The 27,740-nt window shown below is 36.7% G+C and overlaps 1 protein-coding gene across 1 annotated transcript; it reads left to right on the top strand.

Annotated features, from left to right (window-relative positions):
- The first annotated feature begins 629 nt into the window (after positions 1–629).
- vps35 (VPS35 retromer complex component) lies at positions 630–26,144 on the top strand. Its single transcript, XM_065289321.2, has 17 exons — positions 630–720; positions 3,819–3,917; positions 5,405–5,501; positions 6,796–6,919; positions 7,464–7,646; positions 7,901–8,114; positions 9,487–9,570; positions 9,796–9,905; positions 9,999–10,095; positions 10,217–10,365; positions 16,982–17,189; positions 17,823–17,978; positions 18,358–18,480; positions 21,409–21,588; positions 21,815–22,054; positions 24,485–24,628; positions 25,127–26,144. The coding sequence occupies exons 1-17, from the start codon at positions 718–720 to the stop codon at positions 25,304–25,306; spliced, it is 2,391 nt and encodes a 796-aa protein (XP_065145393.1). The 5' UTR covers positions 630–717; the 3' UTR covers positions 25,307–26,144.
- Positions 26,145–27,740: the final 1,596 nt, after the last annotated feature.

Here is a 27,740-nt window from a genome sequence, read left to right as displayed (position 1 = left end):
ACACGCGTCAAACCCGGAATAAACGTTTCGCCATTTGATTGGTTGAGCTAAAAGGGGCGTATTTATTTTTGTATTTTTACTTTTGTATATTTTTGTATTGCCTCATTAAGATCAATCTTTTCGTTGCTTTCTCATCTTTTTCGCTTTTGATAAAACGTCTGCTTAATGTTTAAATGTTTTGAGGAATATGTGTGCATTTGACTTTATGCGGATCTGCGCAGAGAAATCGGGTTTTGACATCGAAGTACCGCGAGAGCGTTTCAAATGTTGTGCCCCTGAATCGCCCTCGCGGTACGTCGATGTCAAACACCAAGCGGTCTGCGCTATGCTTTTATTTATTTCCAACGCTTTAATAAACAACACAACATATGATCACGCAAAACAGAACATTAAAATATATTTTTCAAACCAAACGTTGTTTAGAGATTCGTAGTTTTACTTAACACTTTTTACTTAAAAAGTTATATAAATATAATAATGTAATGTCAATTTATTATCTTAACATTACGGAAATAACATTATACTATATAATATTAATAAGAATAATATATTATTTCGTAATATTGTATTATTACAGAGCTCTAGATCCCCCAAGAGTTTGTGATCTGTATGAGGCAGTTCTGGTTCTTCTCGTCATGAGGAGGAACATCTGTAGTCACATGACTGGATACATTCACAGGGGTTCATCCAGTATTTTCTCTAACATACCTGATAAACATGGTAAGATTTTAAGATCATCATACTTATACGTTGTGTGCTGCATGCTTTATTTGCGCCGTTGAGTTGTTTCTAACAGTAATAGTGACAGAGCGGCCCTGAAATCTTTTAATGGGCTGTTTTTCGTTTGTGCAGGTTAGCCATTAGCAGTAGCATTAAAGATGCGGAGGCCTACATTCACCTATATTATTTTAATGTTATTTTTTTAACATAGTTTTATTATGCAAACGTCTAAATATTCATACGAGGTTTTGGAAAATATGTCATTCAGTTTGACTGTCATTGCTGTCCACATGTTTTGTGTAAAAGTAGCTTAGTTGTGATGCTAATCACAAGCTAGCATTAGCCTTGTTATTTCATTGACAGTTACACAGGTAGTTTTTTATGCTAATCTATTAACTATCTATGATCATTTTAGATGCGCTTTGTTATTGTATGTCCGTAACATTAAAAATTATTAGTTGATAACATAATGTGTAACGTCAGTTACAGTCAGTCAATGGTGGTTAAATAACCCACTGATAACTTTAGTTAAAAGATATTCATTTATTTCACATCAGAGCAAATCTCATTCCCTCATGATCACTATTATGTGTTAGTAGTTAGTGTTAAGTTGTATTTTACGTGAAGTGTAAATGTTGGTTACAAAACGTTAGAGGAAAGGGAGGTGTAAAAAAAGGACACCACTTTGGGAGGAGTGCTATTTTCATCATTATCTGTCAACTTATTTTCAAAAATCTGCCTGCAGACCACTGACACTATTGTTACAGGTCTAATGCACTTATACATTTATATTTACAGACATTTAAACACATCAACAGATTATTTGTTGTCACCCTCCAGTTGTTCAAGATGTGCTGCATGAACATTAATTGTCAGTAGTTTTTTAGCTGACATTACATTTTAACTGTAGAAGAGTAGTTGACATGACATTTATTGGAGATTCTGTGATACTTCTGCTTGCAGACCTCAGTGCTTATTTCACGCCTTGAACAATGTATGGGCATCAAGATTTTGCTTTAATTGGTATAAATCTTATTTAGAATAATTTTTGTGTTGGTCTTGATAGTTTTTTTTTTCAGTATTTTCTACTCTGAATAATGGAATTCCTCAGGGCTCCATTTTGGCCTCTGTCATTAATTTTTTTTATATATGGTTCCTTTTTTTATTAAGCATGAAGTTTCATTTTGTTTCGTTTTTTTTTTTTATTAAGCATGGGGTTTCATTTAATCATATTGCAGACAACAACCACATTTATCTGCTCTTAAAGCAAAATGACAAAAAGTTCCTTTGCTACATGCTTTTCTGATATCAAGTAGGACTGCATAACGATTTATCGCGACTAATTTGCGTTTGAAGAATATTTTTTTTTTTATATCACGTGTGTGTATAATAATTATGTATGTATAAATACAAATATATTTAAGAAATATTTACATATATATACTTCTTTGTATTTATATATAACCAATATTATATATCAAATTAATACTTAATATATAATTTTTTTTCTTAAAATTTTGCATGTGTATTTATATAGGCTATTTAAAAATATTATATACACACACATATATGATGTAAACAATTTTTTTTATTTTGGGAACAATGTCACGATTAATCGTTATGCAACCCTAATATAAAGTCATGATTTTCTTTAAATGTTTTACATCATAATGAGATCATGACAATGACTTATGTAAAGCATTCTGTGAAAAGATTCTTTACTTAAATTTAATAAACAGATAAATGCTGCTATCTGCTTTTGTAAATTTAGATCGCTTAGATTGTTTTACTTTTGCAGTTTGAGAGGGTATTTCATGCATTTGCAACATTTTGACTTGACTGTTTATTTCTCTTTATATTGGAATAAGTCGATTTAATCTTAAAAACTTCTCCGGTGGGTTTAAAATGCTGCCACCAGGCTACTACTGACCTGCTCCAGAAAATGTCATCATATCAGATATACGATGTTCCTCCTTGCTCTGGTTGCCCATCTGGTACAAAAACAATGATACGTTTTACTTTTTGTTCATACATTTCTGCTCAGATTGGCACCTCAATCGCTCTCTGACGTTAATCCAAAGAAGTGAAGTCACGTGAGCAAAGATTGAAAAATTTTCGGGCCGGATTTAAATCTTATCGCTCAAACCATTTCAGGAGGTGGTCTGGGACGCATTTCAGACGAAACTGGACATGCATCTGGTTAATGAAACCACATAGGTCTTTACTCCTCCCAAATGTAAGCACGTCACTCCCACATTTGTTTGGAGAGAGGCAAACAAACAAAGATGACATGCTCATTGCATTATGGAGTGACGACAGTGGGTAAAAAAACTTTCTAGAACCAATAACAAACTTGATTATAGAGAAATAAAACTTTGAGGGAGTGTTTTGTTATGTTTAATTATTCCCCTGTTATGGACCTGTAAATCATCTCACCATCTTGCCCTCCTGCTGCTCTGTGTACTGCGCGCTCCAGCTCATGCCGAGCAAGGAGACGCGCATTCCCTCCCCAACATACAGTCCAACATTTTTGTTGCATAAGCATCGTCTTAAGTTTTTTAAGGCGGAGTAATGAATAGTGTATTTGCATCTTGCATGGGAGTAGAAGATCTGATTACTATCCGTTTTGCCAAGAACACGCATTTATGTGGCCGAATGTAAATGGAACAGTTTTAACAAATCAGATTGCTATCTGATCAGAGAAAACACATGAAGTGACCAGGGGTTAAAAGGCCCTTAGACTCTTTTCTTTTTTCAGTTGCATCGCAGTTGTTGTTGATGTTTTTGATGCTATAATTTACTTCATCTACAATGAACAATAGTAATACTTGTAAAAAATAATTAATTGACAGTCACAGTTATTCATAATACCAATGTTAATAGGCTTAGGGCTTAATAAGAATAAACTTTGTTTATAATTTTAATTTCTCAAAAGAACATATGGACATTCTTGACTTAATTTATGATCTCAGAAACATTTTGAGGGTTTATTCTGTCCAAATCGTTTAAATTGTTTATTTTATTAGTCAGTTTTACCCCTATAATTGCGATTGGTGACATAATTCCACATTGATGCCATTGTTTTCTGTTTATCTCAGCCTACCACACAGCAGTCACCCCAGGATGAGCAGGAGAAGCTTTTGGATGAAGCAGTGCAGGCAGTGAAGGTTCAGTCATTTCAAATGAAGCGCTGTCTGGTGAGTTGAGTACATATATGTTATAGTGGTAACAACCTGTTGCTAACCAGTGCCTGAATCTGTTCATTTAAATATCACTGTGGTCCCTCTTGCTTTTAACATTTCAAAAATATATGATATAATAAACTTTCACTGTTACAATGGGTGTTTCTTAAAGAACAACCCAGTAATAGGGATGTTAACAATCGATCTTCAATTAATTGTCAATAAGAATTTAATCGATAAAACTTAACGATTGTTGAAAAAGCAATTGTTGATCATGCACATGTGTGTGGCACCTGCGCAAAACACATACAGTCGGAGAAAAAAAATTATGCGAGCGTGCAGAAGTTAAACTAGCCATGTTCACAACAATGCTCGATGCCATGCAATACGAGGCTGGCTGCCAACACAACAACATGACATCTGCAGTGGATCTGAGAGGGTCCGATGTCGAAAATCTAAACACAGTTAGGATACTGAAAGCAAAGACCCTTTTCAGGGAAGCCTACAATATTAGCATAGCAACGCTGCTATACACAGGGAAGGAGACCAGACACCGTTTTTAATAAAACAGAGTAAAATGTAATCTTAAATTCTGGCAAGAAACTGTAAAATGTAAACTGTAACTGACTGTTGTTACACTCTGAACACCCGCAACATATATCACTAATCATTATTGACTGGCTTAGGCGCTGCGTGTTTTGTAATGGAAGGTTGCCATCTCCGTAATATAAGCATCTTTGCTGAAAGTACGCCGCAGGTCTAAGCTAAAGTGCCCTTCGTGTGCTTGGATATAATTACAACAAACGGTGTATCAATGACTCGGAAGCGAGATGAACAACTAGAAAAATAACACTTGATAAAAATGAAACTTTTATTTTGACATGTCATGGATGCATGGACTTTCATGCGACTGTTGCAGAGTGCCCATGTGAGGCGGAGTTATACACCGTGTCTATTAGTCATTATATTTAATTACGAGAAGTTTAAATTGATGATTTTATCAAAACAACAACTACATTGACTCATTTAACAATCACACTAGCATGTTATTTAGACAAAATAAAATCTTTTAATTTGCTTGAGGAAGCTGTCATTTTTGTTATCGGCTATATGCACACTTTTATGTTATCGGCTATATGCCACTGAAGTGAAGTAAGGTGAATGCACTATTACTGTTAACAATTATTCGATTGATTGATTGTTAATTTAAATGATCATCGAATATGGGAAATTGCAGAAATTGACATCCCTACCCAGTAACCTTTAAATTTTAAAGGACACACCCAAAAAGGCACATTTATGCTGGGACCAACAAAATTGGAATTTTAACATGCTATAATAAATTATTTGTGGGGGATTTTAAGCTAAACCTTCACATAAGCATTCTGGGGACACCAAAGACTTATTTTACATTAAAAAAAATCTCAAAATATGACCCCTTTAAGGCATTTCTTAAGGCAGTATAAAAGCTCTGTTCATAAAGTTGTATCTCATCCATCCAGGACAAGAACAAGCTAATGGATGCCCTGAAACATGCCTCAAATATGTTGGGGGAGTTGAGGACTTCGATGCTTTCTCCCAAGAGCTACTATGAACTCTGTATGTGTTTTCTTTGTACATAAATATATAGTTACATGGCATTTTGTATTTTACTAGAACAAAACACAATCTTGCAGCCCTAAGTCCTGGTTTACACCTGGTATGAACATACATCTCAGTGATCCAAAGATGTCAGCAATGAATAAACTGTACATCTGGTAGTAGCATTTGTTTAAATGTGTTTCCTGTGATAGATTTCATCCGTTTCCCAGAAAATAATGAAAAACAGCCAAAAAGGTTCATGTTCCATCAGTCGTTCAATAATAATATTATGAAGTGGCAAGAAAACATAACAAATGATTTTATTCAACAATTTCTTCTCCTTCATGGTTGTTCAAAACGCATTCACGACTACGGCGCATGCTGCTGACGTCACCTGCTGACATAGTTGCCAGTGTTTTTTATTAAAGCACGTTCACGACTAAACTGTTAAAGCGTGTTCACGACTAAACTATGGCGCATGCTGCTGACGTCACCTGCTGACATAGTTGCCAATGTTTTTTATTAAAGTACGTTCACAACTAACATTTTGTGGCACCATATACTACTGGTATAACTCCTCATGTAACAGTCTTTAAATAGGGAAAACACGGAAGTGTTTGGTGGCTTCCCTGTTTGGTACCATAGGAATGAATGGGTCTAGGCTAAATGCTAACACATTCACGACGCGCTGTACAGTGCACGCATTGAAAAAAGATAGATATGTATTAATTTGTCTAAGTTGAGGTAATAACATAGTTTAATATGGCAAAAGGGTAGACTATTCCTTTAAACAGCCTGTATAAATGCGCCGATGATTACTTGCCAGCGTATTCTGTGTCTGTACGCTGGCAACTACGTTAGCAGGTAACGTCAGCAGCATGTGCCGTAGTCTAATTGCGAATGCTCTCTGAACAACCAAGGAAGAGAAGAAATTGTTGAATAAAATGATTTGTTTTGTTTTCTTTGCGCACAAAAGTTTTCTCGTCGCTTCATAATATTATTATTGAATGACTGCTAGAACATGGACCTTTTTGGTGATGTCTTTCCTTCCTTTTTGGGAAACGGATTGTGAATGTAACTGAAGTCAATGGACAGACAAAAGCCTCCCAGTTTTTATAAAAAAAATGTGTTATGAAGACAATTGGAGCACTTAGTGGCTTGACACAGGGGTAAGTGATTTATGATAAAAGTATCATTTTGTGGTGAACTATCCCTTTAATACAACCTAAAAACAGTTTTCACTACTGCTATGCACCCATTGTTCATCTCTAGTTGTTATTCATTTCATTTATTTACTTAACTTCTATTGCAGACATGGCTATCTCAGATGAGCTGCATTACTTGGAGGTGTATTTGACAGATGAGTTTGCCAAAGGTCGCAAAGTGGCTGACCTCTATGAGCTTGTTCAGTATGCAGGAAACATCATCCCCAGACTGTAAGTATCTCAGTAATCCTATGAGACACTGTAACTTGCTGTAGGAAATTTTCAAGATCTTGTCATGCAATCAAATGGCCAATATCGACAAAAATTGCCAAGAGAGTCATGGATGCATTGGTTATTTTTTATGATCTAGAATTTAATGAGTACATTGGTATTAGATGTTCAATATTTCTTGCTTGTTCTGTTTTTCCAGCAGTTTTATAACAGATCTATTAAACCGTGTCAATTTCCATTAACAGTGAACATGCCCAGGCCTTACTGTGCACAATTTGTATTCTTTCTTGATGGTGCAGAATGACAGAGCCTACATTTGAAGGCAATACTGTTTTGTTAAACATGTAAAGCAAGGGGAAATCTGCTTAATTTAGTCAGTGTCAGTGTCACTGTTTTTGTAAGCTTGGAATTTTAAAACTTGGAGAGAACTTTGAGTCTACAGAGAATTGAGAACTGAACGTAAAACTGATATACACCAGTGTCTTAACCCTCAATGCAAAATTTTTCCTATTGTAAATACTTTTGCCTTTCTCTGCCCTCACAGGTACCTGTTGATAACTGTCGGAGTGGTGTACGTTCGCTCTTTTCCCCAATCACGCAAAGACATTCTAAAGGACCTGGTGGAGATGTGTCGAGGGGTGCAGCATCCTCTACGGGGTCTGTTCCTCAGAAACTACCTGCTGCAGTGCACGCGCAACATCCTGCCCGATGATGGAGAGCAGGCTGAGTATGGCGCGCTCTATCTAATGGCAATGATTGCATCTCAAGTGTCTAGAGTGTTGTGACTCACGCAGAGCAATTTAAAAGATACTGTAGCGTAATCTCACCTCATGGAAAACAATTTAATCTTTTGCTTGAATGGGCATGTTTTCCATTGCTCTGGAAACACTTAGACAGCTTTTAACAAAATGAAGTAATCACCACGAAATTTTATTATGTTGTAAGGATGAATATACCAACGTGCTCATCTGTTTAATATAGGGAGGAGATGACTGGAGACATTAATGACTCCATTGACTTTGTACTGCTGAATTTCGCTGAGATGAATAAACTTTGGGTGCGAATGCAGCATCAGGGACACAGTCGGGACCGGGAAAAGAGAGAGAAGGAGAGACAGGAGCTACGTATCCTCGTAGGGACCAATCTGGTCCGACTGAGCCAACTGGAAGGAGTCAATGTGGAAAAGTACAAACAGGTGCTGTTTGGTTTCAATCCTTCAGTGCAGAAATCGGCACATGATCTGTCTCTGAAGCTCATTTGCATTTAAAAGGTTGCATCAAAATTAGATTTGACCTTGATTACCTGTTTATTTCTGGCTAATATGGGATACCTGAGGCTGCATGGGCACTTTGCATAATTAGGGAGTAATGGAGCTATTGATGGCATCACTACTGCAGAGAGGTTCCCGCATCTTTTAATGGGTTATTGAAAACTGTTTGTTAAAGCACTTTGTGTTCACGTTTATGAATTAACAATGTGATGGGCTTAATATGTTCTCATTTGATTTTTAAATTCAAGTATCCATACATATGCATCATACTGTGCCTGCAGAAAAGCTTTTCAAATGTATACTAAGTATTCTATTCAGAGGAACACCAAATGGAAACCTTTTTAGTTTGCTATAGCCTATTTGAAAACCTTTAACTCACCTTTATTATACCTCCATTGGAAAAACTTGCAGATTCGGAGAGCTCATAGATATTTATCTTAAATGCAAATTGATTGAGTTTATAAAAGGTCATTTACATATTTATTTTGCCTATCGTCAAAAATAATCTGCTCTAGATACTGATTCTTATTGATTCTTTGCGCAAGTCTACCGAAAGTTACGTTTGAGGCAACGAAAGCCATTTGTTCATGTTGTTGCTGCTAAAAACCATCTATAGCATCTGCCAAAGCAAACATTTAAAGGAATAGTCTACTCTTTTGCCATATTAAACTATGTTATTACCTCAACCTAGATGAATTAATACAAACCTATCTTTTTTTCAATGCGTGCACTGTACATCGCGTTGTGAATGTGTTAGCATTTAGCCTAGCCCCATTCATTCCTATTTTCACATATCATGAAAATCTGACTTTCAATGTTTAATTGCTATAATTGGGTCCCTAGTGCTTATTTCAACCTAGAAAATGTGAAGAAGATCAACCCAGTAACTTAGTTTTGGTAAACTATTCTCTGCAAGCATGTAAAAAAATAGGTAATTAAATTTTGGCTCCCCTTGTGATGTCAAAAGGGGTTAATCACCCCTTATTCTTCTCTATCCAACCAGGGCACTGCCATTTAGTGCAGATATTAGCTCATTTGCATTTTAAAGGACACACCCAAATATGGCACATTATAAGTGGCAATTTTAACAAGCTAAAATAAATTATTTATATGGTATTATGAGCTAGAAGTTCACATACATACTCTGGGGACACCATAGATTTATTTGACATCTTAGAAAATCTCCTTTAGAACAGCAACATGGTTCATTTCTTTTACAATGCAATAGGTTTATAAATAAATTTAAAGAAGGAGCATGTAAGCAAAGTTGCAATAAGCATGTGTCGACTCCCCACAGATTGTGCTATCTGGGATCTTGGAGCAGGTGGTCAACTGTAGAGATTCTCTAGCACAAGAATATCTTATGGAGTGCATAATACAGGTACAGAAATACCAAACGATAATTACCATCTTATTCTACATAACTGTGGGTATCTAACTTTTCAAATGTTTTTAATATTCCTCAATTATTTCAAGACACGGCAAGACCGTATTTTAACATAATGATTGTATTAGTATTACGTTAGAGTTAATACAGTTTGTTTTGTATGTTTAACACTGTAATATTTTACACATTATTTTTTACATGTTTATTGTATTCCTGTAGGTCTTTCCAGATGAGTTTCACCTGCAGACGCTGAACCCATTCCTTCGCTCGTGTGCCGACCTGCACCAAAACGTCAACGTGAAGAACATCATTATTGCCCTGATTGACAGGTGCCTTGACGTTCCACTTATTTGCAGCTCTACACTGACAGTTATCTGCCATGCATTGATGGAGTCATATTTAATTTCTCTCTCGCCCCTCAGATTGGCTTTGTTTGCTCACAGAGAAGATGGCCCTGGAATCCCTGCTGAGATCAAGTTATTTGACATTTTCTCACAGCAAGTGGCGACTGTCATACAGGTGGGTTCTGTCTCGTTAGGGGTTGTGTGATTGTCAGGAGCTGTATGATATTAATAAACTCCAACCCAGCTGAAATTAAGTCCTCAAATATAAAATTTACCATCTTTATTTTTCCCATCAGTCACGTCAGGACATGCCATCTGAGGATGTTGTTTCATTGCAAGTGTCTCTTATAAACCTGGCTATAAAGTGCTACCCTGATCGTGTGGACTATGTGGACAAAGTGTTAGAGAGTACTGTGGAAATCTTCAACAAACTCAACCTGGAACAGTGAGTCTTGGCTATACTGTTTTTTTTCACACCAGAAAGATCACGGAGAACATGGTCAAATCAACACCCACTGGGCCTCATTTATTAAACAAGTATACGACAGAAAACTGGGCATATGATCGTTTCCATGCAAGACTTGGCATTTATACATATGGACGTAATGGTGGCTACGATCAAATCCCAAGTTAGCGAGCAAAAGTAAGAAATAATGTTTTCGTTTAGTTAGTAAAACTTATATTATTACTACATTAAGCACTTTAAAGCTATACCAACTTTTAACAGCCTTAAACAGCTGTCCAAGTTTATAAATAAATAAGACTGCTTTAATTTAATTGAGACGCAGCTCTCAGAGAGAGTTTGTTTTACAGTTCGTCTATAGAGAAGGATAAACATATTTATATAATTTGTCATAAATTAACTATGTGAAAACAAAATGAAATTCACATACAGTTGGTTTTTATTGATTTTTTTAAAAATCTATACTGAATATTTTATTATAAAAACTGTTATACTACACAGCTCTAATATTATTTAAATACATACACCAGTCCAAAATCATAAATATATAAACATTTTACTATGATTTTGTCTAAACAAAAAACGGTATTTCTGAATGGCCTAAGGGTGAGATTAAGCTATATATATATATATATATATATATATATATATATATATATATATATATATATATATATATATATATATATATATATATATATAACTAATATAATAATTGTTAATTATTTAATTGTTTAAAATGACAAGGTCAACAGGTGTTTTTGGTGTAAGATCAACTTCTCTTCAGATATCTGGCTTCAAACTAGGGATCGACCGATATGGATTTTTCATTGTCGATACCCATTTTTGATTCATCAGCCTTAGCCGATGACCGATACCGGCTGCCGATTTTCTTGAGCCGATATTTGGAGCCGATACTGCTTTTGCTCACTCAATTTACATTATAAAACTGACACCATGATGATGCCAAATGTTACAAGTGTCAAATTTAAAATAGTAACATTTATTGAACTTAAAAAAACTATATTTAACAAATAGTAAAAACAGGTGAGGGTGCTGTGGAACCATGAACTACACTATCCACAATGATGAGGAAGAGGAACTATCAGCAAAGGATATTGATTACTAGCACTTTACTACTACAATTATATAGGGGTGGTTTCCCGGACATGATTTATCTTAAACTATGACTAGAGCTTAGTTTAATTAGGAAATATAACTAGTTTTAACAAAATGCCTTACTAAAACATTACTTGTATCCATTTTGAGGCAAAACACAGGGCACTGATGGATTTAAAGATATGTTAAAAACATTCTTACATTTATTTTAGACTACGACCAGTCTAATCCCTGTCCGGGAAACCGCTCCATAGAGATGAGAAATAAAAACCCACTTTGTCCAGCTATGATCAGCTGTTAAGCCGAGCTTTCGATGTTGTCATGGAATTGTTGGTTGTTTTAGTCACATGACCTCCAATCGCTTGCGGCTTCCAGCACTGTGTCTGCAACTAATGTCGGAAAAAATCGGCGAACACGGCAGCCACATATCGGCCGATGCCAATACACATAAAACTCGCGAATATCGGCCCCATATATCGGCCGGCCGATATATCGGTCTATCACTGCTCCAAACTTAATTTTCTCGAAATGCGAGGCTTCATTTATATGGCCGTAATATTCAAATGACAATAGTTTTAATCCAGAACATTTATCAATTTACAGTCATTTATACGATAAGATTGGCGGCATACGAGTGTTTCGTGAATCACACGTGAACCCTGTCGTAAGAAGATATGTGCACTCATCTGTGTTGCTTTCTATGTTCTGAAAGGGTTAAACATATACATGGAAGACTAAACCAACTGCAATACAGTATTCCAATATTTTGATGCTGCTGGTATTGGAGAAAGCTGAGGATTCAGTCAACTGACAGATGTAGAAAAATGTAAACCCACAGCTTTGCGATGGATTTAACATTTAAAGTAAGCGACAAACACAGTCTGCATAAACAAACAAAATAATCAATACAACCTTTGCAGTTAATTAACTAGTTGACCCAAAAGAGAATTCTAGCATCAGCCTCTACCAAACATTTCATGTTTTTGCATTTAAGACCTAGACAGCATCAGAAAGCATTTTTGACAAAACAGTTTCACTTCAGTAATCCACTTGAGTTGTCTGATTTGAACAGATTTCACAATTTCATGCCACAGCTTCACAGTGGGGTGAGGTCAAAACTCCATTGATTGATCTTCAGGTTAGCTGACTCCAATTAACTTTAGAAGAAGCCATTAGCCTAGAGATTCACTTACACGTAAAAATAAATGTGCGTTTTAACGTGATTCCATAGTATTTCTGTATCCCAGAAGCATTTCTGATTTCTCAAAGGATCAGTCAGTCAAAGATTCTTAAAAGATTCTTGCAAACGGACTGTTTTCTTCAGAAAAACACTAAGGGGGCATGAAATCCAAAGCGTTCAAACGCAGCTGAAAATGGCAAGCGGACACAGATTGTGGGTAATTGCAAGTGCATTTTCAGCTAAGCGCTTTGGTTGCCATGATACTTCTGCTTTGTTTATCGGTCGTTGAACTATGCACCATTTGGTTGTTGTGGTATTTGTCCCACCCCTCCTCCACTGTAATTGGACGGCAGAGTGAGAAGTGACATTGACGAGCTGAGCGTTTCACCCAAAGTTGAACGCTGACGTTCAGCACGGAAAATAAATGCCAGCTGATGGCGTTTTTTAAAAGCACTGTGCTTCCTTTGAAAACAATTAAAAACATACGCTGACCCCTTATTAACTTCTCAAGTACATTCTCTTGTTGTCCATTGTTGTTTGTCCTCTGTGCATGTTTTTGTTGTGCGCCCACAACACAGATATGACAAAGCACAATCAGCTAAAGTATAAAAAGTGAATATGACACTGACTTCTTAAACACCACAGTCAAATGTGGTGTTACATTTCTCTCTGAATGCACATGCACACAGTGAATTAGTGGGCACTAGATGCTGTTTTTGAATTGCGAGCGATTACAAATTGTACATTGTTTAAACAACAATTACTATATTATCCCAAACTATATCTTGCACACACATAATACCATGTAATGTCACTTTGGATAAAAGCCTATGCCAAATGTATAGATGTAAATGCACACACTTTTCCTGCAAATATAAATGTTTTAAGAAATTAAGTTTGAAGTTGTGGGAGAACTTTTGAATGGATTTTATTTTAAGATGTATATGAATTGTAGATATGTAATGCTTAGGGTTGTTTGTGTTAGATCAATACATTGCTGCCTTATGAGCACTGTAATCATTAATTTGGCTATTCATTAAAACTGCAGGGTAACAGCTACTTTAGCATCTTTAACCAGAGAAGATATATTTAAAATGAGCCACATTTTCTTTTTCATATGGTTTGTTTTCATGTGTTAAAATAACTTAAAAACAAATGCAGTGGATTTTTTTATTGTGCTGACGTCCAAATCACATCAGACACCCAGCAATTTTGAGGGCGGATTGAAAGCCAGATAGGCACGATGACTCACTGTTTGTAATCAAAGTGAGTGACTGATCACAGTTCAGGTCAAACATGCTAAATCATGATGTTTGTTCTGGTGACTAGCTGGCACTGCAGTGCTTATCTGCATCAGCATATCTGCTTTAATATGTTGATATTTTTACAATTTGAAAAAGACCTCAAATCTTTTTCATTATGAAAATAAAACTTTACCTCTGCTGTTTTGTATTTAATTCCTTAAACACTCAATACCCCAAACCGTAAAATCATAAGAGACTTTTTCTCAAAACTATAAACAACGCTAATGTTTTAAAAGAACTGCAAATAAACCATGTGTTCATGTAAAAATCCCTAGCATTCAGAATTGCTTGGATTCAAACAATAGAGAAATTGTTTAGATTAAAGGTTGAGTACAAGTATGGGGAGGATGGGAACAATAAGAAAATGTATCTCTGATGAGATATGAATCACTCTTCTTGACCTTAATTCTTTTCTATTGTATGTCGTAAAGTATGTGACAAGAATCTGTTTAAGCAGAAACCCCTCCAGGCAACAAGAACATTTCCTTGGATACGGATCTAAGGTGGATAACACCTTCAAAGACTCATTTACCTTACCTTACCTTATTTGCAGTACTACAACATAGCCAGTAACATAAGGTTCTTGGACTTCATTTCAGAAAATGACTCATACTGTAGTTTAAAGGACAAGTTCTGTATTTTACACTTAAAGCCCTGTTTTCAGATTGTTTATGATGAAATAGAACGGTTTTGACTGAAATTTATATATGCGGCTGCCCTGAGAATTTTGGGGTGTTTGTATTTCAACTCCCACCTTTACAATGGGTTTAATGGTGCACTGGAACAATCCTTCCTAAAATGCATTAGACTTTCGTTTACAAAGACGTGAAACTCACCGAGTGGTCAGGGGTGCTCACTGATATGCTCACACAAAAATCGCTGCAAAATACGCATTCCAACAGGTTTTATCGTAGTTTTTGCCAACTCCATTGACATGTATTAGATGTCCTGTGAGGTACGGTATTACTCCGCGCCGGGAACTTTGTTTCTATTCTTGCAATTGGCAATGGCGGATTAGCACCACCACCTGGTCTGGAGTGTCTATTATTCAAGCTCTCTGCGGAAGAATATACGTGTGTGAGGTGTTTGGAAATAAAGGTCCACAAGTTAACAACGAATGCTAAAACAGCTGTTGGAAAGCATCTTTTGCAGCGATTTTTGTGTGAGCATATCAGTGAACACCCCTGACCACTCGGTGAGTTTCACGTCTTTGTAAACGAAAGTTTAATGCAGGAAGGATTGTTCCAGTGCACCATTAAACCCATTGTAAAGGTGGGAGGTGAAACACAAACATCCAAAAATTCTCGGGGCAGCCGCATATGTCCAAATTTCAGTCAGAACCGTTCTAATTCACCATAAACAATCTGAAAACAGGGCTTTAAGTGTAAAATACCGAACTTGTCCTTTAACCAACAAAGAGTGGTGGTGAACATTCCCCAAAATAGCATATCTGCCAAAAAACCCAATATGACAAATTGCCATAACAGTTTCAGCTTGATTTTTATGTCATGGTAAAAGTCGTCTTTTGTAATATATTTTTCTTTCTTTCTATTTGATGTTTTGTGAAATATTTGATGGTGTTTGAGGATTCTTGTGCTAAATTTGAGAAAATTACTCATACTGTGGTTCAACGAAAACTGGTGGTGAAAATCCCCCAAAGCAGCAAACCAATCTGCCAAAGAAACCAGCATGCCAACTTGCAAAAACAAGTTTTAGTTTAATGATGTTTTTTTCTAGAAGTCTTTTTGATGTTTTGTGAGACATTTTATGGTAATTTTTGAGATCAACAGTTTTAAACAGCTTGTGGTTATAGTTTTGAGAAACATTACACTATAAAATAATTTCGGAAGAAATTACAGTATTACTGGGTATTACTGTTAACTAGCTGCCAGTAACTTACTGTAGATTTTACATTTACGTTATTTACTGGCAACAGTTTGATCAAAGTTAAATGAACATGAAACATTTTCAGTCTTTATCTTCTACAGTAAGTTACTGGCAACCAGCTGCATTATTACAGCAAATTTTTTTACAGTGATATAGGAAATGTCTTAAACAGGGTACTCAACACAAGATAATCAGGCTTAATTTGGGCCAATCTTTACGACATTCCTAGGTGAAGTCACAATCATCTTTGTGGCTGCACAGATTACCTTATAAGATTTTCCTGTGGTGCGCGGCCTGTGAAGAGCATCTAAATCTGCACGGAAGCACATCTGGGCCGCTCCAATCGTAAACCTTAAATATTCAACATGTTTACGATCAGAAATCACACACACGCTATAGATTGTCACTTGAAACGAAACGATACCCAATCAGAAAGCGGTGATGAAAGTTGGAACCATAACAACTACAAGGCGCAGCAGGCACAGTCCAGAGTGAGATGGACATCAGAGATGTAAAAAGCAGTCCATTGTATTAATGCCATTTCTTTATGCCCATGTTTGTTTACTTTGAAGTCATGTTTGGCTGTGAGAAACATTGCAAGATCTCTGTGAGATTTCCTGTGTTCTCAGCTGAGACTCACGTTGTTTGTGAAGTTAATCTGATGGTGCGTGGTGTGCTGTCATAAACACATAGCGGCACTCCACACACTATAGGAACAAGATTGTTGATTTTTTTTCATCATGTTTGTGGTCTCTCTCATTTCAAAAATCTGATAAGATTTAAAAAATCATTTGGTGTGGCCTTGGCTTTACCAAACAAAAGGCTGAATTTGTGTCTATAGATGATTGTTTTTATCCACGCACAAGGACACATGACGCAGATTACGTCTTCTTAAAAGATCTCTTAGAAATCTTAGGAACATTTTTATCACATGACAGTGTTGCTATACAAAGACCACGGTGCATAATGGTTTAAAAAGCTTTTTTATAAACATTCCCTTTAAAATACTGATGGCCAATCCTTCACATTAGTAAGGTCACTCGTTACTACATCACTATACCTGCTTCTATTCATGACCGTTTGATTTCTTTCATGTCTTTTTGTGCAGCATCGCCACCAGCAGCGCCGTATCTAAGGAGCTGACCAGGCTGCTGAAGATCCCTGTGGACACGTACAATAATATCCTCACTGTGCTGCAGCTCAAGCATTTTCCCCCGCTCTTCGAGTACTTCGATTATGAGTCGCGCAAAAGCATGAGCTGTTACGTGCTGAGCAACATCTTGGAGTACACCACCACCATAGTGGCACAAGATCAGGTTTTTATCACAACCGGTTCTTTGATCTTTAATGTGGTTATTTTTTCTGCATGACTGACGCCGTTCGCACCAGCCTAGGGGTTTTCTCCACTTATTTTTAAAGATGCATTGTTAATCCTCTTTAAAAACCACGGCTCCTCAGGATAAGGTCAACTATGACTCAGGCAAGCAGCATTCAGTTTTGGCCGAGGAGGAATATATTGATATTTCTGTGTTCCAATAATGCTGGAACTGCTTTGGCCTTTCTCGAGAAGTGTGCTGAAACACCATCTTTTCACTCACCCACTCACTTTGCGATTGTGAGCGGTTGAAAAGAGAGCACTAAATGCATAACAACAGTGAAGTACCATTTATATCACTATAACTCTATTTGTTTTAGTTTAAGTGTTTGAATTGCTTATTATTATATATTAGTTACAGATATATAACACTTGTATGCTGGCTTATTAATTCTGTTCTTTGCAATTACATGAAGGAATGCTATTTAATTTTTAAATGTTATTTTTGGCATTGCAGTAAAATCCCATTTTCTTGGCACAGAACAGCCTTCTAATCCGCATTTTTTACACTTTTTATGTTGTAAATCATTGCACTCTTCTTTTCAGCCACAGTCTCATTTCTCTCTCTTTCCAGGTTGATGCAATCTTAAACCTGGTGTCAACACTGATCCAAGACCAGCCAGATCAGCCAGCCGAGGATCCCGACCCAGAGGACTTTGCAGAGGAACAGAGTCTAGTGGGCCGCTTCATTCATTTGCTGCATTCAGACGACCCTGATCAGCAGTATCTGGTATACGGTCTTTCCTCCTACCTTCTCTTTTCATCAGATGACGAGGCCCAGCATTATTAGCCTGCAGTGGTCTATTAAAATGCACTGATGTTCAGGCCTGTTTGTTTGGGGGGGAAAGTACAACTTGTTTCTTTGATCATTTTACCTGCATCGAATTCTAAGGAGAAATAATCTCCCTGATGGAACATCATAAACAATTGATTGACATTGTGATGTTTATCTGACGTTAGTAATTGACATTATAGGGCCAGATCTGCTTTAATTGGCTTCCAGTAATGGTTGGTTCATGCAGAGTTGAATCAGTTTATGAGGTCATCATGCTGCTCAATGAATTATTCAAATGATTTCATCTATTCTCTTTCATTTGTGCCTCCTACAGATTTTAAACACAGCCAGGAAACACTTTGGCGCTGGAGGGAACCAGCGCATTCGACACACTCTGCCCCCGCTGGTGTTCGCTGCTTATCAACTGGCCTTCCGCTACAAAGAGAACTCCTCCTCGGTATTTTCTGCATTAAATCACAAAACATCTCACACTGCCAGAAGCTAAGCAAAGCCGTAAACAAGACCCCTATTTAGCTGCATCATAGTAATGTGTGACGTTAACACATGTTGCTTATGATGTGATGCTCTAATATGCATAAATACACAAAGTATGTCATATTATGTCTTCATTAGGTAACTATACATATATATTAGGGATGTTCATCTCCATAACTGAGTCCGATGCATACGATACGATACATTAAAGATACATATGAGCAGCTAATGATGCGATATGATGCAGTGCATTCCGATGCAATGAAAAATATGATGCCATGCAATTAAATATGGTACACTCTTAAAACGGTTGTGTTAAAACAACGCATTTTGTGTCTAGTTAAGCACAACACATTTAATGTGTTGTCCCTATCTAGACACATCTCTGTGTTATTATTGAAGCAACACATTTTGTGTTGTTTAAACACATCTTTTGTTTTCATTTTATTTATTTTAACACAAAATTAACACACAATGACACATACTGTGTTAAAATAACACATAATGTGTTAAATTGAATAACACAAAACGATGTGTAATAAATAAACACATCTTTTTTTATAGCGTACAGATAGTTTCCACACATTGGATTTGTGCATGGATGTCTGATAAGACCACTTTAAGACTAATGATATTGGACCCACTCACCTTTTCTTTAACTTAGGAATTCCCTAATAAATTTAACTCCGTTCCGCATTTCCATAGCCTTGAATTTCCTGCTGCTGCTTCCCTCAAATCCATTCCACTTGACTTATTTAGAGTCCATATAATTTAAACTCAATTTTGCGGTTTTATGGTTTTTCTGACTTTCATGACACGCCTCCGTTTCCGTAGTGTTGCAGGACGTAACAACAGTTTAGAGAGGATCAATTTAAAATATCGGTCAGTTTCTAAATGATAAAAGTATAGCGTATCTACTAATAATTATACATAAATAAATAAATCTTTTACAGATGCAAGATGTTAGAAACGAAGCATTGTGATGCAATTGCAAATTTGTATCCGATGCACAGTTTTTAAACCGATGCATTGCATTGTTAACTTTTTATGCCGATGGACCAAGCGAATCGGGGGAATCTTCCCATACCTACATTAAAAAAAAACTGGTTGTTGGCAGAATCCTTTAAACACAAGGGTCAAACTTCCGATTTTTTTGATAAAGCCAATACGGAAGTGACTTAAATGGAAATTTATTGATGTGCCGCTAGAAGCTGGTTCCAAAAGGAGTCAATTCCCTATAGACCCCTATGTTAAAATGCCCAACTTTATAGGAGAAACTAATATGTTTACAGCCTGGTACAAAAGTGTTTTTGGTCTATATATCTTATTTTGCCCTTCATAACAACTGTAAGAGGGGTGAATTAGGGCATTATGAAATTGTCTGATGTTAATTGCCTAATAAATTGTGATGATTATGCCAATTAACTTCCAGTTTTAGGGCTTTGATTGTTATGACGATTAATTGTCTGTTTTGTTTTTTGCTTTGCCATTTAATTCTCATAAATATTTAGTTTGATGTTGTAATTATTTAAATTAAATATTTTGCATGGATTACCTGGCAGTAAATATTAATACACATAACAAATATTTAAAAGCAATTATTTAATGAATATATCTTTCAAACACTGAATATTCTTTATAAGGAATAAACAATAAAGTGTCTGAAGAATAACTGAAAATTAAGAATAGCATCCTTCACTTCCCTAAATTTGGAATTGCTTTTTTTGAAAATGTATGTTTTACCTGGCAGTTCATACTGCTTATAAAAGTTTTGCAGCATTTCTTTAAATGCTGTTTTTTTACTCTATTGAATGGGTTTGCAATGTATCGCGATACACTGCCAGTTAAGGAGCATCATCTGATAATGTTGTTTATACAGACGCTGCAGCTCCCCCTTGTGTTTTTTAGAGATATGTGCAATCATTGCAGTGATCTGAAATCATCGCAATGAGGTCAAACAATCGCGATGAGACGATTATTTTATAATTGTGACAGCCATAGGGTGAATTTTTTTCTCATCCATTTCTCATCAATTTTCTCATCCATTTATCATCAATTTTCTCATCCATTTATCATCAATTTTTTCTCATGCTGTTTCCCTTCTCTCATCCATTTAAATTATATTAAGCCTTAAAGTTCTGAATGATTAAGGGCCTGGCCACTTAAATGACTGGTGATCTGCCACTGCTGTCACTACCATTTTCAGCAACCAGCCACCTCAGCTTCACCCACGTCCCACTTCTTTACCCATTATTGGTGATCTGCGAGTGATGGATGGTGACGCGCGGCCAAGATGGCAGCGGCAAGCACCGCCTAATATTGGCTTCAAAAAAGCTCTTTACAAACCTATGGGTGGCGTCATGGACATAGCAACCATATTTTTTACAATCTGTGTTTAAACACCATCACAGCGCCTTCTAATGTGTGGTTTAGTATCTGAATTCTGAATTTCATTATTTGCAATGTTTGTAGTTTTACCTTGTACTAAATTACTAAAGTGACATTTGTAAAAATTTCTACATTTCAAAGTGAAATTAGAGAACCTGAACGTAAGAGTCTAATAAAAATGCCCATTTACAAGAAAACGCAGATCCACTTAGAGGGTTTAGCATCTGAACTCCTCATTCGTGGCTTATAAGACGCATAGAAATGAAAATAGCTTAATGGCCTTTCATAGAAATTAAATGCAACCCCTCAATAAATGAAAGTATTTAAAGGATTGCAGTTGGCAGATACAGTTAATCCATGGTGATGAAATCAAAGCACCATTACTTTCTCATAAAATATGGCTGCACAACCATTTTTAATTCCTAATAAAATGCACATTTAAATGGCAGTATCATAGTAGATACAATGTTTTTTTTCTTAAATATGTCAACTTCTTCCACAGGATGATAAATGGGAAAAGAAATGTCAGAAGATTTTCTCATTCGCCCATCAGACCATCAGCGCTCTGATCAAAGCAGAGCTGGCGGAGTTGCCCCTAAGGCTTTTTCTCCAGGGGGCTCTGGCTGCCGGAGAGATCGGCTTTGAGAATCACGAAACCGTTGCCTACGAGTTCATGTCTCAGGTAGAAAGCATTTTGATTAAATGCCTCATACTTCAGCAGTGAGACGTCTAATGTGTGCAGATTTTTTATTCTTTCCTCTTATATTCATTACTATTCACAGTGGTATGATAATAGCCTGAGAGTGAGTCTAGACCAGAAAAATAATGCTTAGCAGTGAGTCATTCTCAGACCCAGACACCTTCATTTTAGAAAAGTGCCATTTTTATTTTTTTGTGCGTCTCCCAAGGCGTTCTCCCTGTACGAGGATGAGATCAGCGACTCAAAGGCTCAGCTGGCCGCCATCACCTTGATCATTGGCACATTCGAGCGCACCAAGTGCTTCAGCGAAGAGAACCACGAGCCCCTGCGCACCCAGTGCGCGCTGGCCGCCTCCAAACTGCTAAAGAAGCCCGACCAGTGCCGTGCTGTCAGCATCTGTGCCCACCTGTTCTGGTCTGGACGCAACACCGACAAGGGCGGAGAAGAGGTCTGTGTCATCCGTATCGATATCTCAAATTAAAGTGTTAATGAAGATTTTACTTCAGAAATTAGTACCTGTGTAACAGTATCACTTAAGTTTTATTTACCAAAGTTTTGATAAATAGTCTTGAGTTCAACTTGAGTTCACATATGACAAAATCACATTTATGTCTGAAATTTTTTTAAATCTGATTGAAAGAGGTTATTTTTACACGTTATTTTTTTAGCATAGATTTCAGCTTAGATTTCACTCAGTCAAAAGTGATCTCGGTATGGTGGTGGGCGTGTAGGAATGAAAGGCTATTTTAGATATGAAAAGGAGAATTTGAGTCGTGAAATTAGCTGTCATTTCTGAAACTTAAAGCATTTATAGAAATTGTCATCTTAGAGATGTTGTAGGTGGGAAGATGTTATTCTGACTCAATTGAAAATGAAGGTTGAATTGCTTACAAATGTGACTGAATCAGCTAGTAATTTCAGTGAAGTTTTATGATTCATATTCCAAGCTGCTGTTTGTGTAGGCTGTATGCAGTTGCATCTGAATGTGACGCATCTGTGAGAATGGGTGTGCATCTTAACCCATTATAGACAATTGTGATTTCGTTTCTGTCATTCGGTTTTGTATCTGCCTGATTTGTGTTATGTCTTAGGCAGGAATCTATTTACCTCAGCAATCTGTATGGCATGAGCAGATTGTCATATGTAAACCTGGACCACAAAACCAGTCAGATGGGTCAATGTTTTGAAATTGAGATGTATACATCATATGAAAGCTTTCCATTGATGTATGGTTTGATAGGATAGGACAATATTTGGTCGAGATTAGGGATGCACCGATAGGATTTTTTGGGGCCGATACCGATTTAAACAGACAACTTCTGGCCGATACCGATGCCGTTACCGATATTAAACACTTGTAAACAATACTATACAGTTGGTCTATTAGCTAGTTTATTTCTGCATCAAATTATTTTTACTGGACATGGATTGGATCTAATTAACATTCAACTGACCAACATAATAAGAGAGGCACAAATTAAGCTAAAACAAATATAATAAGACAACATGACAACCTTCAAAGGTGTTTTTTGCTATTCAGCATTTATTTTATTAACAAAATTAACTCATTTTTTTTTACATATAATGGATTTCTTTATGCGGTTAATTAATAAACAATCGGTATCGGCCTTTCTCGTGCTATTGCCGATATGCCGATGGTTTCAAATTCATCAAAAATCGGCCGATAAATATCGGCGGCCGATACATCGGTGCATCACTAGTCGAGATACAGCTATTTTAAAATCTGGAATCTAAGTAGGGCTGGGAATCGATTCAGATCTCGGTTGGATTCCGATTCTCGGATCAATTTTATACTCGATTCTCGATTCAACTCAGTTAATATAGATTTAATACAAATACTATATTTATAAAAAAAACAGTGAACATAAGTTTACATGTGGGTAATTAATAAAAAGAAATTAAGAGCCACCAACCTGTATATTACACTTTTTTAGTTTAGGTACACTTCGGTACATTAAAACGGAACCCATCTCTAATTTTCAAATGCACACGATTATGTTAAATACAATACAATTTTGATGCAAGATGAAAAATGTATGCTGAAAAAAGTCAAAACAGTCGCATTCCTTGATCAAACAGGATCAGGTTATTTAATTTTAAAAAATTGATTTGTGGCCTTTGAGAATCGATTTTTAATCAAGCACGTTTAAAAAAAAAACGATTAATCGAAAAAAAAACTATTTTTTGCCCAGCCCTAAATCTAAAAATATTGAGAAAATCACCTTTATAGTTGCCCAAATGAAATCCTTAGTAACTGCATCCACTCACAAAAAATAAATTTTTGATATATTTATGGTAGGAAATTTACAAAATATCTTCATGGAACATGATCTTTACATTAATATCCTGATTTTATGCCAATGGTGTTTGGCATAAAAGAAAAAAATCAATTTTAACACATACAATAATAACAATGTGTTTTTGGCTGTTGCTACAAATATACCTGTGCTACTTAAGACTTTGTGGTTCAGAGTCACATATATATTTAGTGTAGGTATTTTTGTTTTTTCAAACATGTATAGCCCCGTACATCAGACATTTGTCCTTTACAGTGGGTCAGAAAAATACACATCTGTTCCCTTTAAATAGTGCTTAATAAAGGGGACCTGATGTGGCGATTGTCCTTATTTTCTTTCCGTAAAAATCAATAGAGAGTGTTTTTGTGACTCAGAAATGCATGTGGAGAGATAGGAACATGCTGTTTCCCTTCTCTCGGCTCGGCAGCATGTTCTAGGGAGGTGCGTGTTGCCCCTAACAACAGAGCTTTCCGTTACAATTCTTAACCCCATACGCTAAAGCCCAGAGCTTGCTTAAGTGGTTTTGTCCAGACAAAACAGCATTGTTTTTGTTATGACAGATTCGTGATGGGAGGAGAGTGATGGAATGCCTGAAGAAGGCTCTGAAGATCGCCAACCAGTGCATGGACCCGTCTTTGCAAGTTCAGCTCTTCATTGAGATCCTCAACAGATACATCTGCTTTTATGAGCGGGAGAACGATGCGGTAAGACTCGAAATCTCCTTTTTTCTTACATTTCATCCATTTTTCTCTCAGTTTAGATCTTTTTTTCTCCTCCGCTTCCCCACCAATCTCGTCTCGCACTCACACCCACATTCCACTTTTTTGTCTGGCACAGGCACCGTAAGATTACACCTAACTCGCACTTATCGAGGAGGAAGCCTCTGTATCATTGTTCAATTTGTCGGTAGATTGACTCAGGACTTGCCAGAGCACATCTGGGCAACAGGGCACAGTATTGTGTAGCCAAGGCTAAGAACAAGCGTGCACACAGATAACCCCAAGATGTGCCTGTCTGTCAACTGACACTCATTACTGACTTGTCCCCTGACATTTGAGCTAAAAGCCACTTTTAATGTAGAATTATTCCAAAACTAAAAACACTCCATTATGTAAAGAGCCCTAATCGCTTCATCGCTCTTTGTCTTTACATTAATTGGAAGAACAGGTCTGTGTGGTTAATAACATCCGTTTGCTCTCTAGGTGACGGTTCAAGTACTGAATCAGCTGATTCAGAAGATCCGCGAGGATCTTCCAAACCTGGAGGCCAGCGAAGAGACGGAGCAGATTAACAAACACTTCCACAATACACTGGAGCACCTGCGTCTGCAGAGGGAGTCACCCGAGTCTGAGGGACCTGCTTACGAGGGGCTGGTGCTGTAGGGGTGCCACGCATCTACATTTATATATGTGTACACACGCATAGAGAGATATAAGTATATGCCCACATGTGCACACCAGGGTATTCCAGCCAGGGTAAAACAAAGCCAAATCCACCTGCCTCTTCACTCATTCCTCTCATTGCTCATATTTAGTCTTTTCTTCCTCTACCTCTCTCTCTCTCTCTGACTCCCTCCCTCTTTATCTTGTGCGCTGTTTCATCGTGAATTCTTCAGAGAACACTGTATGCATTGCACTTACTTTGCGCTTCTTTCAGATTACTTTTTCCTCCTGATGACATTGTTGCCATACTCTAAAGAAATTAGTAAAAGTAAAAAAAAATAGTTGCATCACCACTGCCCTGCAGTCCAAACAGGAGGAAAAAATTCACTTTATTGAGCCATGCATTGTTATGGTCTTTGTTTTGGAGGACCTGCACTTGAGTCTTTATTTTTCAGCATTAGTATTTTAAATGTCACGATGAGTTAGAGACATTTGTGTAACTAACAAAAGGTCTTGATTCGCTGCATTTTTTTTTAAACACACCTTTTACTCTTCGGCAGAAACTTTGGTGGAGTGGGGCAGTGTGTTAACTAATACATGAAATGGGTGAACATGTGTATAGACTCTGTTAATGAATGAGTAGCTGTGGCTGTGAATCAAAAAAAAAACATTGTCAGAAGCCTTGTTATTTGAACTATCTCTTGCATTGTGTCTTCTTTTTTGAATTATGATTCCCCTTCCTTTCATATATTGTATGTATAATCTAATTGTAAATCAGTTAAAACAAAGTATCATTGATTTCATGACATTTGCACAAATAAAAATGATATTAACCCCATTTCTCTGTAGCACTAATTAATATCAGTAATACCAACTGTTACTATTCCTTAAGATCAGCAACTCGAGACTCCAGAAAATCGATCTTTCGGTCCTTCTCCAAACTCTGATTTTTTTTAACGTTTGTATTACACCCATCAGATCCATGATTTTCTTCTGTTGTCCTGCAAAGGTTGAAATCTCCGCTGACAAAAAGTTCAGAGACTTTTTAATTTCCTTTATCTTATCGGGTAGATTTGTATTTTTCTTTGGCGGCATTTTCACCTTATTTCTTACACAAACACCTCCATCTTCCCTCAACCGACAGGCGAGCTGCAGCGCACATCTGTTGACGTGTTATATTACTGTTATAAAGCATACTTAACTTAAAGTCCCCATGAAATCCTAAATAATTTTTGCAGTGTTTGTTATAAACAATTAATCTGTTTTACGCCATTACTTTAAAAAAAAATTCATGTGCCCTCATAAACTTGAATAAAATCTGAAAATGTACTTCCGTCCTCTTCTGGCGATCATTCTCTGATGACGTCAGCTAGACTGCTTAGGCGGGCACATCTGTTAACCCCGCCCCCTCCAATTGTCACTTATACATTTTGTGTCTTTTGCCCTCTCAAAAACACCATTTTAAATGAAGACATGCTGTAAGCACGCACAAATCAAGAGCGATGGAAAGGAGGAGGAAAGCGGCCCAATTGTGTTTTCCACGCAGATTTAGACGCAAAATGTGAACTGTTCCTAATGCGATTTCCATTTCTTAATGAAACGTCTACTTTTCTATATCCAATTTATTCACACTGGAAAACACGAGTTCCCTGTGTTAGCGTGGGTTTACTCCGGGTACTCCGGTTTCCTCCCACAGGCCAAAAACATGCAAGTTAGGCAGTTTGGAGATGCCAAATTATCCCTCCCCCAACGTGTGTATGGATCAACTTGTCTGAATAAACTTGTGTATGGATTAACTTGTTCTCGCCATGAATATGGCCGTAGATGCCGGAATGGCGTAAAGAAATAAAGGAAGAAGAAGAAGAAAACACGCCACACCCATTTTTTTCCTTGTGTGAATCTCGTTTACTCAGAAATACGACACAACGCAAAAGTTAAGTTGATTGCGACTTTCAATTAAAGTGTGAATGTTAACACTCAATGAGTTTAAAGATTCTTTCAGTTTGGACATTTTAATGTCTGTGCCTTATCTAATTATGATCATTTATCATGATGTATTACATACACTGTAAATAAAATAAAAGTACTAAAAAAAATATAAGTATTATGAGCAGTGGTTCTATCGCTTGCTATTCTGATGTGTGTTTTTCATCAGTAATGCTGGTTCCTTGATTGGCAGAGGTGTAAAGAACTTAAGTAAATGTACTTCGTTACTGTACTTAAGTAGTTTTGGGGCTAGTGTTACTTTGTACTTGTACTGAGTATCAAAAATACAAGCAACTTTTACTCTCTACTCAACTACATTTTTGATTGAGAATTTGTACTCTTTACTCCACTACATTTGAACTGACACTTACCGTTACTCGCTACATTGTTTATTAGTCAAATAAAAACGAGACGAAAGTATCAGAGAGTGAGGGACAGAATCTCTGTA

This window comes from Paramisgurnus dabryanus, chromosome 2 (genome assembly GCF_030506205.2).
Source record: "Paramisgurnus dabryanus chromosome 2, PD_genome_1.1, whole genome shotgun sequence".
Taxonomy (NCBI): Eukaryota; Metazoa; Chordata; class Actinopteri; order Cypriniformes; family Cobitidae; genus Paramisgurnus; species Paramisgurnus dabryanus.
This window is presented reverse-complemented; position numbering and strand designations above follow the sequence as displayed.